Source organism: Theobroma cacao, chromosome 4, assembly GCF_053813885.1.
Source record: "Theobroma cacao isolate CCN51 chromosome 4, ASM5381388v1, whole genome shotgun sequence".
Classification (NCBI taxonomy): Eukaryota; Viridiplantae; Streptophyta; class Magnoliopsida; order Malvales; family Malvaceae; genus Theobroma; species Theobroma cacao.
Window position 1 is genome coordinate 36,214,521 of NC_142642.1, and position 16,836 is coordinate 36,231,356.

Genomic DNA, 16,836 nt, shown 5'->3' on the forward strand with positions numbered 1-16,836 from the left:
CAAAACCAATGATTAATTGTTTTGTTGAACTTCCAAACAAAGTTAAAGCTTTAGTGTCTCACACAAGAAATGTCAAACTTACACCATTTCTCACTTTAACAAATGTTTTGTGTATTCCTAGTTTTAGGTTTAATCTCATTTCAATAAGTCAGCTTACTAACTCAAAGAAAAATTGTATTTGGTTCACTGATGAATTGTGTGTTATTCAAGATCTGGTTTCATGGAAGGTGATTAGGGTAGCTAAGGTCATCTCAAGTTTATACTTCATGCAAATTAATGCAGATGAACAAGCCTTGTCAAAACATAGTATTAACAAGATCATAAAACCAGTTAACGTTTCTTCCATTCATAATTGTAAATAGTTTTGACCTTTGGCATTTCAAATTAGGTCATGCACCATTAGAAAGAATAAATGTAATCAATAAACACTGTTCTGAGGCTCATAGTTCTAGTAGTTTACTTTGTGAAGTTTGTCCTATGGCTAAGTAGAGGAAAATGCGATTTCCTACTCAAGTACAAACAAGTGCCAGTTCTTTTGAAATTGTTCATGTAAACATATGGGGTCCTTATGAGGTACCAACTGTTTCAAATCAAAGATACTTTCTTACTCTAGTTGATGAATTTTCTCATTTCACTTGGATATTGATGAAGTGTAAATTTGATGTTTCAACTATTATTTCCAATTTTTACAATTTTGTTAAAACTCAATTTAACGCTTGCATCAAAATTTTAAGAACAGATAATGGAAAAGAATTTGAACTTACTGATTTTTATGCCAAGACAGGGATTGTTCATCATTTAACCTGTGTTGAAACCCCTCAACAAAATGGTAGAGTGGAAAGAAAACATAAACATATTTTAGTTGTCACAAGAGCATTATTACATCAGTCTAAAGTTCCTTTTCATTTTTGGGGGTATGCAGTTCTCACTGTTGCTCACATCATGAAGAGAATGCCCAGTAAAGTTCTTCACAACTATACACCTTATGAACTGTTGTTTAAAAAACCTCCCTCATATGATCACTTCAGAGTTTTTGGTAGTTTGTGTTTTGTGTTTACTCTTAGTCAACATAAGAAGAAATTTGATAAACGAGCCAGTAAATGCATATTTTTATGTTATCCTAATGGTGTCAAAGGTTATAAGGTTTATGATCTTCTTGCTAATAAGGTATTCATATCAAGAAATGTGATTTTTCATGAGCATGTTTTTCCTTTCCATTCTTTCAAGCAAAATTCCTATGATCATACTTTTTATCAAACACCTCATATGCATGAGTCTGATTCTAAGTTCTTAGATTCTGTTGTTGTTCTTTCTTCAGTTCATGAACCTATTTATATGTCTACACCTTCAATTTCACCTTCTGTTTCTTCAAACATATTTGAAACATCAGATTCTTTGAATTCTTCATCAAATTCACCTGAACAATCTACTTCTAGTAGTCCTGTTGGCTTTACCGTTGACTTTTTTTATTCTATTTCTTCTAAACCTTCTTATATTCCTAGTGATTCCATGCCTACTAGAAGAAGAGACAGACCTAGGAAATTACCTAAATATCTAGAAGTTTATGATATTCAGCTACCATCCTCCTCAAATTTTGTCACATCTTATTCCATTGCAAATTTTTATCTTTTAGTCAGCTGTGTTCTCAACATAAGTCCTTTACTGCTTCTTTGTCTCATATTCATGAACCTATTACCTATCATCAAGCTATTTAACATGATCAGTGGAGAGATGCTATGGCTGCTGAACTAACAGCTTTAGAGGATAATGGCACATGGAGTATAGTTCCACTACTTGCTGATTCCCATGCAATTGGTTGTAAGTGGGTTTTCAAAACTAAAATGAGGGTTGATGGCAGTATAGAGAGGTTTAAAGCTCATTTGGTTGTAAAGGGCTATAGTCAAATTGAGGGCTTTGATTATCAGGAAACCTTTAGTCCTGTTGCTAAGCATGTTGCTGTTAGAGTTTTTTTGGCACTAGCTACAGCTCAATGATGGTATTTGTCTCAGTTGGATATTAACAATGCTTTTCTTAATGGTGATCTTGATGAGGAAGTGTATATGTCATTGCCATCTGGTTATCAGGTTAAGGGGGAGTATCCATCTGATGTCGAGCTAGTTTGTAAATTACACAGATCTGTATATGGCTTAAAGCAAGCTTTCAGACAATGGAATGCTAAATTCATAGGAATACTAACAGAGTATGGTTTCAAACAGACTTTATCAGATTATTCTCTATTCACTATGAATGCAGACAATGGTGGTTTTATAGCACTGCTGGTTTATGTTGATGACATTATAATAGGATCTAGCTCTCCTCAGTTATCTCATGATGTTAAATGTTTTTTTATTTTTCATTTTAAGCTAAAAGACTTTGGAGAGGTTAAATATTTTCTAGGGTTGGAAGTAGCAAGGTCAACAGAATGTGTTTCCATTTGCCAGAGGAAGTATACTTTGGATATGTTGGAAGAACATGGACTCCTTGGTGCAAAACTAGTGTCAACTCTCATTGCCTACAATCATAAGTTGGAAAAGGCTACTGATGAACTCTCATCATGCCATTCATCAAGCCCATCATCCGAATTGTCATCAAATCTATCTTCACCGGTAGGGAACAAATCCTCATTTCCCTCATCAAATGCAGTATTATCCTCGAGCATCACAGTGTCACCTTCCAACGTCGTAGTGTTGTACTCAAGTGTTGCATTCTCATTTGAAAATGCCATTACACCCTGTACAGTTTCACCCAATCGTTGCATTTGTTGGACTCAAGTAACTAATTGGTTCAATACACATCTTGATTGAAATTGTGCAGCCAACTGTTCTGTGAATATTGTGTGTCTACTGGGCTGCATAAACTCTTGTGCATACGTCAATTGTCATTATTGTGGGTTACGGACTGAATGCTGTAATATATGTGAAGCATTGTATATCTCATTTTGATTGAGCTAATTACCATGTTGTTCAGCTTCTTCATGTGACATAACATTTGTTTGGTGTCCTTTAATGCTAATATACACAGTCGGAACATTCATATGTTCTAGCAGAATTAATGCAGCATCCTCATCGTCCTTGCTAATTGGCCGTGATAACTCTCCAGGTGTACTGATCAATGCATGTAACTCAATCTCGTCAATTTCTTAGTATACCCTAACAACATCTTCAACTAGCTTCATCAATCCCACAAATGACAAATCACTCCTAACCCTCCGTATTAGTGACTCATCACTCTTGTAAATACCATCCACCCACTGACCACCGTGTCTTATCACAAGTAGCACAATTGAAACCCCATTGAAATTTTGAAAATAACAATAATTTGTTAATCATTTAACACATTATATGACATGCTGTGTTCTAGAATTTATCAGTCATGTTGTAACACGCCATGCATATAACGTAAAATGTTATAATACGCCATGCATATAAAGTAAAATGTCGTAACACACTTTACGTTGTAACATGCCATGCATATAACGTAAAATGTTGTAACACACCAATGCTGACACGCCAATCACTATAATTACCGTGTCTTAACATGAACTGGCCTAAAATACCCATAGCATGTGACATGCCAATTAGTGTAATTATTGACTCGCTACATGAACTGCCCTAAAATAACCAATGTTGTGGCATGCTAAAATAATGCTAACAAATGTTATAGATGCATGGCGTGTAACAACTATGGGCAATGTTTCTAATCCATGTTCTAATGTACACCAAATATTTCAGAAATTTAAGTGTTGTAGCAATAAACCCAATAACATACCTTGATGTCATCTCTGCTATGGTCAGATGCCAAGAGATAGGCCACAACCTAATGACGATGGTGCTCAACAGAGAGTTGACAGAGCTCATACAGTTCAGAGAGCTGAGAGAGCTGATGATGATAGTTCTCAACAGAGAGTTGACAGAGTTGAGACAGTTCAGAGAGTTTAGAGAGAAAGATGACAGAGCTTAAACAGTTGAGCATTTATTTATTTTTATTTTCTTTCTAGCGAGAGGGAAATATCGAGACTCTAATTTGAAATGATGTTTTTAAGGGCATTTTGGTTTACTCATGTTTCTTTTTGGCTAGAACAGGTAACTTTATATGAATGGTTATTTTTGAAATCACCTTATTAAGAGGTCTATTTCTCACAATTTTCTTTCTTCTATACATTCAAGGATAACAAGGGACTCAGCGGTTGACTTGTCATCACCATGAACGAGAAAAGGGACTCTCTTGTAGACTGGATTGTACTTTAACAGCAGCTTGCTCTTGTTAGCAAGGTCCTCTTTTGTGTATTCAGAGTCGTCTATGCCTTTCAGTTTCAATGTCCAGATCACTCGGTGACTAAAAGGATTAGCCCAGAACCCATGTAGCTTTACTCCTGCTATAACTTTGGGCTCGAGATCCCAAGATGCAAGGTCGTTGTATATTGATCAGTGGCGACTGCTTGCTTGGACAATGGTGATAAAGAGGACCCATTTTCCTTGACTTTCCAAATGTTTTGATCTATTTAATAAGTCATTATTCATGTCTAATTGTCATGACTCATGACTTTGTTTCACGTCTATCTGTTAGATTCATCTAGTGTGGTTAATCAATTGTTAATTTAATTTAATATATTTTAATTGAAAATTTTCAGTTAACAGTGAACTTTAACTTTTCAAATAGATGCATTCTCTTCCATATTTTTTTGAAGATTAAGTAATTTCCATTACCATCAAAAGGGGAATACCCGTGAACAAGAGAAGGGGCCTGGCTTGGGAGAACTCAGTCCAGATGCCCTTGCTGAAACCTGGTCTACAAAAATTAACCAGCAATCAGCCTATAAGCTGTACAAAATAAAAACAATCATGAAGAATCAACAAGAAACAACCATCCACAAAACATCACGGAAGGTAAGAGTGAAAAATATGACCGTTTTGGATGTTTCCTCCTCTTTCAAACCCAAAAAAGAAGTCATAGTGTTCCTAGAATGGTGGCTGTCTTATCTTGAGTGAGATTGATCAAAAAGCTGTCTCTGTTCTGAGCAAACCTGCAACTTCAACTCAGTAGTAAAAGGAAACAGCATATCCCAAGCTCAGTCGAACAAACACTCAAACAGCTAGGGGCAGATGCGAAGAAGATCATGAGCTCTATCAATCCCTGATTTAACGAGGCTGTCTGCTGCCTCATTACCAGACCTCGGAATCTGACTAATCTGCCAACCCACAACTCTACCTTTAAGAGAAGCAATTTGGAGGAAGAGTTGTCGTAGCTTCCAAGGGGATTTCTCAGGAAGTGACGCCCATGGGACCACATTCACCGAGTCCGATTCAATAATGATGCCAAAGCATGAAAACTTGGACAACCCACAAGGGGCAACCTCATGACTTCCAAATTAACACATCACCGTCTATCTAATTCACAAGATTGCTTCCGTGCAAAGCTTTTTCAAGAAGAAGAGGAGAGACGATAATGAATACTTGTATTTGGTTCTCCTTATCAAAAATTGTCCGTCCGATGTTGCTATGATCAATAAATATTATAAGGAAATGGCACTCTGTGTCCATCTTGATAAGAATGATTCCGTTGCGACTAAGAAGATGGTCTGTCAGGTTTAAAAGACTCCGCTATCTCTGCACAACAAAAGAAGAACAAAAATTTGACGGAGATGAATTCGAATCTTCTTAATTCTATTTTTTTTTTGTTTGAATTGGATTCATTTTTACATGTAGTCAAAGTTTTCAGAAATAATATATAGTTGGCTCTGATTTTGTAATGATTTGATTCTTTATTCCTACTGTCACTCCAATTTTACTATTAATCACAATTATCATTAAGCATTCTGTCCTTCTACAAGTTCAAATGCTGCCATCATGCAAAGTAAAGTGAAGCAAATTATTGAAGAGTACTTTTATGTAATTTTCTTAAGCATTGAAGATTTGAGTATGTTTTGTTTAATATTTTAAAATTTTTTTGGTTAATTTTGTTGGAAGAAATTGCATATATACATGTACAATTGAACATACATAAAATACCCAACCCTTACGTTAGGATATTTTGTCAATGGTTCAAGAGGTTATTGTATTAGGGAACTGTGTTTTGCTTGTTGGATTTTGTATGTTTTTGGCAATCCAATTCTTTAAACTCTTTAGATAATGACAAGGTTTTGATATGGAACAGGATTAGGATGATTTGGGATTGATTTGAAGTTTACGATGCATTATCTGATGGCATGTTTACTGAGTTGTTGATGATTGGGATTGATTTGAAACCTAAGTTTGGGATGGAGGGAAGTGATTGCTTCTTTGCATGGCGGTGAAGAATGTTCTGTGATGAAGCTCTGATTGGTGTGCTAATTTTATTATAATGTAATGTATCCCATTTAATCTTTGGAGAATGGCTTCAGAGCCTATGTAATTCTTGTAATGTTTGTAGCAGTCTTCTGGTGTGTAGACACTTTCTCACTGAACCTCCCTGATTATAGTGTTGAAGTGAATTTTCTGGTTCTATGTGACCAACTTATCAATAAAATTGTTGAATAGAAAAATTATAAGAAGGTTCCAGTGCCCTTGATATCTCCCCATTAATATGAGCAACTTGCTGCTAGAATACAAGCCTGTTCACAAGAAGATTCCAGTGCTTGTTCATGGAGGAAAACCAACTGCAGAGTCATTGGTTATTCTTGAATACATTGATGAGGTGTGGCCGGAGAATCCCTGCTTCCAAAAGATGTTCATGAGAAATCTGTCGCCCGGTTTTGGGCCAAACTCATAGATGAAAAGGTATATGTCATCAGGATTTTGTTCTTCAAAATTAGTCAGTGAGCAGTTTAGTTAAAGGAGTTAGTACTCTATCTTATAACAATCATAACTTATCTCTTAATGTTTCATTATTTTTCTCCTCAGTCTTTAATTGATCTTACTATTTTTTCAAGCACAAATACTTTTATTCTATTTTATTTTCAAAAGTAGGTTCACGCCTGTTTCAATCCAGGATTGATATTTGTTCCTAATTAGTCTTATGATTATATCTTTGCAGACTCGAACTATGTGGGAATTCTTTCATAAATTTGGAGAAGAACAGGAAAAGGCGATCAACAACAACCTTGAAATTTTGAAAACAATGGAGCATGGGCTTGGAGACAAGAAGTTCTTTGGTGGTGACAAACTTGGATTAGCTGATCTTGTCTTTGGATTGGTTCTTCATATCTTGGTGCCTACGGAAGAGGTAGCTGGAATCAAGTTTATCAAAGCCGATACCTTCCCTCGTCTGCATGCATGGATGAAGAATTTCAGTGAAGAACCTGTATCAAAGACAAGCGGGATAAGGAAAGAGGCTACGGTTTCCAAGTAAAAGAACACCGTGTGACAGGAGAGAAACGACGTCATTTCAGTCATGACAAGGGTTCAATAATAAACGACGTCGATTCATGTGTTGGGATTAACATGGCTTGTTTTGATCAGGCCTGTATTGTTATCTATAGCCCGTTTGGAAGAGGTAAGCCCACCCTACGTAAAAATGTATGGACTTGGTATTATTATCTAATTTTTCATTTAGTTTCTCCTTATTTATTTTGTTTTTTCCTCGTTTATTATTTTATTTGTAGTATTAATAAAATAAATAAAATTTTTTAACTCATAATTATTCTAGATTAATTTTTTTATAGTCATAATTGTTTAGAATAGGAAAAAATACATAAATAAAAAAAATGAAAAATTAGGTTACAAAACTACAATCATAATCTTTTAAACTACTCATAAATTAGTTCAACAAGCATATATATATGTATTTATGAAAATTATTTACAAATTAAAATAATAATAAATTAATTGTAAAAATTATGATGGAATAATAAATAAATAAATAATATATTGAATATAAGAATTCATAATTATTTAAAAATAAATCTTTTAAAAAAATTTCAAAAAATGTTACAAGTAGTAATTTCTCTAAATTTTTCAGAGTGAAAATGCATTTTATCTTTTATTACTTTAACCAAAATTCAATTTGGTGTCGCAACTATAATTGATGCTTGCAATAAGAAATTATAATTGAAAATAATTATAATCAAAGGAATTTATTATTTTTACTATTAAAAACCAATTCATTGTGATCGAAGTTGTATTTTTTTTACTTTGCATTTACGATTAAAATTAATTATTACGATCAAATATAGATCAAATGTAATACTAATCAAACTTTAAACCCCAAGCATAATACTCTAACAAACGACGCTGATTTAAACCTAAACCATTTTTTATTCTAAACATTAGTTTATTTATAGATTGTAAAAAAAACGCATATAATAACTAAAAATGAATTAACAAAATTTTCAAAAGAAAAATGAAATAACAAGGGTAACGACAGATGCAAGTATTATTATTCTTAAACTAAAAACAGCCAGCTTAACCAACATGAAAATTAAACAGAGAACAGATTAAAGTAGTTCTTCCTCACAACAGAAGTGTAGTACAAACTGCTATTCGTAGCTAATTTATTTTCGTGTGATTATGATGAGGTGATGTTTTTTATAATTCTATTCTGTTTCTCAAGAAATCTACTACTCTGTTGTGATCAGGGACATTGTTTTTGATTACAGGTTCTTCACTGAAATTCTTCATCCATGCATGCAGGCGAGGGAAGGTGTCGGCTTTGATAAGTTTGATTCCAACTACCTCTTCCATAGGCACCAACATATGAATAACCCATCCGAAGATAAGGTCAGCTAGTCCAATTTTGTCACCACCAAAAAACTTCTTGTCTCCAAGCCCATGCTCCTCTATTGTTTTCAAAATTTCAAGGTTCTTGTTGATCGCCTTTTCCTGTTCTTCCCCGAATTTATGATAGAATTCCCACATAGTTCGAATCTGCAAAAATATAATCATAAGGTTAATTAGGATCAAATATCAATCCTGGATTGAAACAGGCATGAACCTACTTTTGAAAATAAAATAGAATAAAAGCATTTGTGATTGAAAAAATAGTAAGATCAATTAAAGACTGAGGACAAAAATGATGAAACATTCAGGAGTTGAGTTATGATTGTTATGAGATAGGTAGCAACTCTTTTAATTAAATTGCTCAGTTCTGACTATTTTTGAAGAACAAAATCCGGATAACAATACCTTTTCATCTGTGAATTTGGCCCAAAACCGGGCGACAGATCTCTCATGAACATCTTTTGGAAGCAGGGGATTCTTTGGCCACACCTCATCAATGTATTCAAGAATAACCAATGACTCTGCAATTGGTTTTCCTCCGTCAACAAGCACTGGAATCTTCTTGTGAACAGGATTGTACTGTAGCAGCAAGTGGCTCTTATTATTGGGGAGATTTTCCTCTATGTATTCATAATTCACACCCTTTAACTTTAGAGCCCAAATCGGCTAAAAGGACTTGGCCAAAATCCAAAGAGCTTCACTTCATCCATGCTGTGATCTCTACTTAGTGTTGGTGGCCTTTATATACTTGTTGGAGTGGTGACAGGGAATGATGCACAGTTTTCCTCAGACAAAGTAGTAATGTACAAATTATATTCTGTGGATCAGGTAAATTATGTAATCATGTGCGTCACGGGTGATGCATCTGAATGACTGCTTGCTGCAAAAAATTTGTAAAACTGTGTTCTGGGATTGTGTGAAGTTTCCAAGGAAGAAAGCAAACTTTAGATGATCAGCCTATCCGCTCTCAAAATATATACTTCTGTCTCTTAGGTTTCAGTAGTTTCTTACTTTGACTTCAATGATGAAATTAAAAATTGTTTTCCATGAAGAACTTTGAGATAGAATGGGAAGCAATTTTAGTGCTCCAAAGTTGCAAAGCACGTCACCCATGATGCATTCGAATTAGTTGGATTTGGCATACGTTTTTCAGGTCAGAAAGAAAACTCTGATCGTCCCTACAAATTTTTGAAACTTAGGAAGAAGATATGAACTGGCCAATGAGTATACAATTTGATTTAGGTTTAGTTCAATGAACAACTATGCAGATATCAACAGACTTCTTTCTTTTCCTCTTACCCTTTTTGTTTTCCCATTTTGCTGTCAATGTCAAGAACCACTCCAACTAAAAGGTTTAAAATATTATGGAAGAGTTTGAAAAGAAAAAGTTGTAAGAGAAGGATTTCAAGATAAGATCTTCATTTTCAAAGAAATGTACAGCAATTATGGCCAAGTAATACCTCAAATCAGAATGGAAGACTCTTACAGCATACAGTCTGTATGGTAACAAATTGAAGTTATACGAGAATCATTGGAGAGTTAAAGGTGGTGAAGTAGTTGTTTTTTCCTTTGGCTTCAACTGAAGCTAAGCTATTCTATCATGGGGCTGTATAATGGGTAGTTCAGCAAATTAACTTTAATTTCCTGGAGTCCTAGGTCTCAAATCTCTTCTGCAATTTGCACCAAGTGAGTTCTGTTTAAACTTACCATTCAGAAAATCTCTCTGAGGATAAATAATCATCTAGTAAGTCTTGATGAGTCTATTTTGTTGCGATATTAGCTCTAAAGTTATTAATCGAATCAAAAGGTTTGTTGTTTGGATTAATTAAGATTCCATTACATAGTACCACACCAGGTAATCAAGGCAGAGACACAACATTGTCTCATTTTGCTAATAACCATAACATGATAATGAAACATAGAGAATATTAAAAGGCAACGCTCCTGATGCTAGTTTCATTTAGACGCCAGCAACATCTCTGCGACGCTTTAACAAAGGAAACATTTTATCACGATCAGGGAGGTTTTCTTTAATTATGAGAACTTCCTTGAAATTTTGGACCCATGACTGCAAACGAGGGAACTCGTGTGCTTCAGATATTTTTAGGCCTGCTGCATCTTCAATAACTCCCAGCCAGTAAGCAACTGCACCAAATGCCATGTCCACCATGCTAATCTTGTCTCCCCCAAAGAATTTCTTCCCTCCAATCAGGCCATGTTCTTCAATGGTTTCTAACATTTCCAAGATGTCCTTTACTGCCGTCTCCTGCTCTTCGCTGCTGGTTCGAGACATCTTTGAGATTGAAGGACTCTGCTAGAACCCGAGATAATATGCAAGGGCAGAGCTAGAGGATTTTTAAAAGGGAGGTCAAATAAAAAGAGATATTAAACCGAACTTTATATATAATTTAATTATCACTCATCTAAAAGATTAAATAAAATTCAAAAGATATTGGACATAAAAAAATACAAATTAACAGTAATGATAACATCATTTATATATCTGTCTGAATAGAACTATAAAAGGAATCTCTCCCACTCTTTGCAGGCAAGAGTGGAAGAGAAAACAATTTTTCACACTCAAATGAACTGTCTTTTTATTTTTTATGTTCTAGCTCTTCTCTTATTTTTTAACTTTTAAATTGTTAATTAACATATTGAGTTATTGGATTGAACTTTTGAGATATAATATGATATGATAGGCTATTAAGTTAGACGGTTAAGATATAATATATTATGATAGGCTTAGATTTATATTAAAACTTAATGGGTTTGGATTAGTAGACTCACATTTATTTTTTTAAAAATTTGATAGGCTTAACATATTAGTTTAGAATTTATTTGTTGTGCTTAATCAGTAATATGCTAACCATAATGATTCTAATTTTATGAAACAATTTGAAGAATAAAACTAATTATTAAATAAAAAATATTTTGAGAGCCTTTAAAAATATATATAATAAATAAAATTGTATTGAAAGAAATACAATTATTTAATTCTATCAATTTATATGTATATTCTTGTTACTTAAAGTTTGCAACGTACATGCTAGAATGCATTGGTTATTCTGAATAAAAAATGATATATTGATTAAATTCTAAGTAACAGTGTAATATTGTAACTTATATTTAAAAATTATATTATAATTTATTTATTTTTAAAGATTAAAATCATAAAAAATAAAATCCACATAACAAAAAATGAAGAACATGACAAGTAGAAAATAAAATCTATATATAACATAACAAAAAAGAAAGAACAAGAATAGGATTGATTGTTCGTAGAAATTTGTGAAAGAAAATCTATAAAGATTTAGAACATATGAGTAAATAAAATACAAATAAATAAATAAATAATAATAATAATAATAATATAAATTAAAAAAATTTAAAAAACACTTTAAAACTAAGTCAAGTGTATGAATTATGTGGTTATTCTTTATTTGAATTAATTATTAAATAACAATTATTTTCAAGGGGCCATTAAGAAAATTTATAAAAAATTTTAAAAAATTTATATAATATGTAAAAAATTTCAAAATTTTGGAGGGACCATCCTACAAGGAGCCTCTGCCCCTGAAAATCTGGATGTCACTAAACAATAATCAACAAAAATGGAACAATTTTTTATGTTTTTTAAATTAAGAAGTCCAATATCCTAACTCTATTTTACAATATTAGCAAGCACCCTACAATATCATATACATCTAATTTAACGAAAGAAATCTGAAAGCTTAAACAATGAAAAATCATATGCACTAGAGAATTCATATTGTGTAAAAAAATTGACATTTGATCATTAGATCACTTTTGGAGTAGTAGAATTTGTTAGTGGTTAATGTAATTAAATTGTGAGTGGTGATTGTAGTATAGATTGAGGTATCATCTGAGATTCATTTAGATCCGGTCTATTAGAGAATATCATTATTATGGTATAAGGTTTTTCTCTTGATTTTGTATATAAATACTAGGTCATGATTATGGAATGAAAGTCTGTGAAAATAAGTGTTTTGAACTATTGAAATATGTGTCATTAAGAAAATCTGATGTGTTATAAATGCATTTAATATGATTTCGTATTCTGATAAGATCAATTAATAATTATAAGTTTTACATTGGAAATCTTGACCATGGTTTCAATTTTAAAGAATATAAGAAAATCTATGAGATTAAGTGATGCTTTTGATTGGTGGTCTTATGTTTGCTTTTGACACAAATTTGAGTAGTTGGAGTTTGTATTGGTCGATATTCTGTATAAAAAGATTTTTCTTATGGTACGTAGCTTGGGATTTTGATTTTGGAGTTGATAATGATATATTTTATTAAGAAAAGTTTTGAATACTTTGATACCTATTAAGTTTTGTGGAGTATTTAATTGTTATATGATAATCGGTTCTTGAAATCGAAAAAAATAATATATAAATTTTAGAGATGGCTTAGACAGTCAAGGATTATGTTTGAATTTGTAGGAAAAAAAAAGAGAGAAAAACTTATCAATTTGATGTAGTACATTGGTTTGATGTTTGTCATTGGTTCATGATGGTTAAGTTAGTAAGGAGTATTTTTAAAACTTATGAATGTAATGTATTATGTCAGCATGATCTTATCACAGTTTAATGATGGTTAAATTGTTGAAAAGTACTTTGCTAGCTAATTAAAGGGAAATGAAATTAATATGTGATATTTTGAGGTGACTAGGGGATTTCTTAATGTTGTTATTCATAGTTGAGGTGGTATGTGGTTCTAATTACTTGATATGAATTGAGAATTTTTTTTGGAAGAGATTCTTAGACTTGTGACTATAGTTGTGTAAGATAATGTTATGAAAATATATATGCTATTCTAAGGTTGTATTGAATGAAATATCATAGTGTGCAGTGGAAGCATGATTTGGTAAAAATAAGGATTATTTTTAACTTAGCAAATGATGGATCTACAATACAAATGGATATCGCTTGATTAATTTGTGTACTAATGGTGTATGATTATTGATTTTTATACTGAAGATAGTTGGAGAACGAAAATGAGTTATGATATTATGACGTTTTAGTGTGTTGATCTCATTAGTAAGGAAGATTGATTGAATAAAGTGGAATTGCACTAAAGTTATGTTACAAAGACAAGGTTGAGATTTATGTATTTGCATACTTTTGAGATTATGGAGCTTTAAAAGGAGTTTGATCATTTGTGATTGCATCTTACTTTGGACAAGAATTGAGATTTCAAATTTTAGGATGTTTGATTAGTTAACTATATAAGATGTGGATTTATGTTGAATTGTTAGTGGTTCCTTGATTATGTGAAGTTTTATGAGATGTTGTTAGATTGCAAAGATGAACTCTATTAGAGGAAGATTGTATGTAACATTTAATCAAGAGTTAAACAAGACTTGAAGCTTATGGAATTTTGAATTTAGAGACCAAATTCTTTTAAGTGGGGGAGTATGTTATACTCCTAAAAAATTCTACTTAATTAATTTTGTTATAAAAAAATGTAATCGCTAAGTTATAATCTATTTTAAATAAACAAATATAATATAAGTTCAATTTTTTTTATATTATTACATATATAACTTTGGGGTTTATTAATAAAGGTAGAGAAGAAAAAAGGGTCGTTAAACAAATAAAATAGTTTTGTTAGTGTCAAATAAAATTATTACATGTTTAAATAAAGGCAGTTTACACGTTCTTCGCCTCTAATTCCACAAATTTTCCATACTATTGGACCCTGCTAGAATCAAAGGGCGACGTCAAATTAAACAAACTATCAATTAAAATAAAAATGGTAACGTTTTTCTGCTAGAACTATTTTGTTATGGAAACCTTATCATCAGCAAATTTGATCCAAAACCTGGCGATGACTCTCTCATATGGATCACATGGCAGCAAGGAATTCTGGGGCCATATCTCTTCAATGTATTCAAGAATAACCGAGGACTCGCAAATCGGTTTTCCACCATGAATTAGCACGGGTATCTTCTTGTGAACCGGGTTACATTGAAAAAGCAAAGGACTCTTATTGGAGAGATCTTTTTCTATGTATTCATATGCTATGCCTTCCAGTTTCAGAGCCCAAATGACCCTGTAACTGTAAGGACTCAGCCACATTCCAAGCAGTTTCACTTGATCCATGTTTGAGAGATCAATCAGAATGTGCAATGGCCTTGCACATCTCTAGCTAGTCAAATTTTATAGTAATCAAAGAATCGGCAGGTGCTAAATTCCAAGACAAAATCGAACAAACAAAAATGGTTTTATACAATTGTTGTAGTCGAAATCGAGAATGTTCATTTGTGATGAGCTGGAAATTCCAGGGTCATTTTCTCTTGTGAGGTAGTATATGCCTTGAACGAATCACAGCACCCTATTAATGTCCAAAAACGGATAAAGGGAATTGGTTAGTCAATTATTGGATGATTTTCCCTTCAATTAGTCACTGAGATCCCAACTGAGCTGCTTTGTTTGGATTTCTGATGCTTCAAAAGGTTTAATCTACAAAGTAGGAAGTGAGATAGAAGATGCAATCATAAAAAATGCTCCATTTGTAATTGAAATATTTCAGAAGGTTGAAAATTTCAAAATGATTTCAGAATAATTTAAAGCAACAAGCCACAACCTTGTCCATCATTGTCTAATGTACTATTATTCTTAAACTAATAAAAACCAGCCTTAACCAACATGAAAATTGAACAGAGAACTGATTAAAGTAGTTCTTCCTCACAACATAAATGCGTAATACAAACTGCTATTACTAGCTAATTTACTTTCGCCTGACTATGATGAGGTGATGTCTTGTATAATTCTCTTCTCGTTTTAAAGAAATCTATGACTCTGTTGTGATCTGGGACATTGTCTTTGATTACAGGTTCTTCACTGAAATTCTTCATCCATGCATGCAGGCGAGGGAAGGTATCGGCTTTGATAAACTTGATTCCAGCTACCTCTTCCATAGGCACCAAGATATGAAGAGCCCATCCAAAGACAAGATCAGTTAATCCAAGTTTGTCACCACCAAAGAACTTCTTGTCTCCAAGCCCATGCTCCTCTATTGTTTTCAAAATTTCAAGGTTGTCCTTGATCGCCTTTTCCTGTTCTTCCCCAAATTTATGAAAGAATTCCCACATAGTTCGAGTCTGCAAAGATATAATCATAAGACTAACTAGGATCAAATATCAATCCTGGATTGAAACAGGCATGAACCTATATTTGAAAACAAAATAGAATAAAAGCATTTGTGATTGGAAAAATAGTGAGATCAATTAAAGATTGAGGACAAAAATGATGAAACACTTAGGAGTTGAGTTATGACTATTATGAGATAGAGTACCAACTCTTTTGACTAAACTGCTCACTTGTGACTAGTTTTGAAAAACAAAATCCGGATAACATATACCTTTTCATCTATGAATTTGGCCCAAAACCGGTCAACAGATCTCTCATGAACATCTTTTGGAAGCAGGGGATTCTCTGGCCACACCTCATCAATGTATTCAAGAATAACCAACGACTCTGCAATTGGTTTTCCTCCATGAACAAGCACTGGAATCTTCTTGTGAACAGGGTTGTACTGTAGCAGCAAGTCGCTCTTATTGGGGAGATTTTCCTCTATGTATTCATAATTCACACCCTTCAGTTTTAGAGCCCAAATGACCCTTAGGCTAAAAGGACTTGGCCAAAATCCAAAGAGCTTCACTTCATCCATGTTGTGATCTCTATTTTGTGTTAGTGGCCTTTATATACTTGGGTGAGTGGTGGCAGTGAATGATACTCAGTTTTCCTAAGACAAAAATTGTTGACTATCACTGCCTCGGGTTGGATTTTGTCTAATCAGGTGCGTCATGGGTGATGCATCTGAATGACCATGCTTGCTGTAAAATATTTATAAAATTCTGCTCTGGGAATCTGTGGAAGAAAGCAAACTTTAGATGATCAACCTACCCCCTCTCAAAATTTATACATCTGTCTGTTAGATTTCAGTAGTTTTTTTATTTTGAATTCAATGATGAAATTAAAAATTGTTTTCCATGAAGAACTTTGGAATAGGGTGGGAAGCAGTTTTTGTACTCCAAAGTTACAAAGTGAGAAAAAGGTAGTACTATATTGAATTTGATCTAGACGTCATGCATGATGTATTCATATTAGTT

General features: G+C 33.1%; 2 protein-coding genes and 1 pseudogene across 3 annotated transcripts; all 3 read right to left on the reverse strand.

The window, feature by feature from the left end:
• Window positions 1–8,317: 8,317 nt before the first annotated feature.
• LOC108661745 (glutathione S-transferase U7-like) lies at window positions 8,318–9,491 on the reverse strand (annotated as a pseudogene). Its single transcript, XR_016025850.1, has 2 exons — window positions 9,099–9,491; window positions 8,318–8,840 (listed from the first exon to the last, which is right to left on the reverse strand). The product of XR_016025850.1 is annotated as a glutathione S-transferase U7-like (transcript).
• Window positions 9,492–10,653: 1,162 nt separating this feature from the next.
• On the reverse strand, window positions 10,654–14,824 carry LOC18602856 (putative glutathione S-transferase). The gene is made up of 2 exons (XM_088805789.1): window positions 14,516–14,824; window positions 10,654–11,007 (listed from the first exon to the last, which is right to left on the reverse strand). The coding sequence occupies exons 1-2, from the start codon at window positions 14,822–14,824 to the stop codon at window positions 10,654–10,656; spliced, it is 663 nt and encodes a 220-aa protein (XP_088661915.1).
• A 395-nt stretch (window positions 14,825–15,219) lies between these two features.
• Window positions 15,220–16,418, reverse strand: LOC148763358 (putative glutathione S-transferase). The gene is made up of 2 exons (XM_088805461.1): window positions 16,086–16,418; window positions 15,220–15,825 (listed from the first exon to the last, which is right to left on the reverse strand). The coding sequence occupies exons 1-2, from the start codon at window positions 16,392–16,394 to the stop codon at window positions 15,448–15,450; spliced, it is 687 nt and encodes a 228-aa protein (XP_088661587.1). The 5' UTR covers window positions 16,395–16,418; the 3' UTR covers window positions 15,220–15,447.
• Between the last annotated feature and the right edge of the window lie 418 nt (window positions 16,419–16,836).

Bases quoted from the DNA above. Each gene is read 5' to 3' on its own strand.
- LOC18602856 (XM_088805789.1), bottom strand. From the start codon at position 14,824: ATGGATCAAGTGAAACTGCTTGGAATGTGGCTGAGTCCTTACAGTTAC. The intron at 11,008-14,515 runs GTTTCCATAACA...CTCGGGTTCTAG, and splicing joins TCAAATTTGCTGATGATAAG to CAGAGTCCTTCAATCTCAAA.
- LOC148763358 (XM_088805461.1), bottom strand. From the start codon at position 16,394: ATGGATGAAGTGAAGCTCTTTGGATTTTGGCCAAGTCCTTTTAGCCTA. The intron at 15,826-16,085 runs GTATATGTTATC...ATATCTTTGCAG, and splicing joins CCAAATTCATAGATGAAAAG to ACTCGAACTATGTGGGAATT.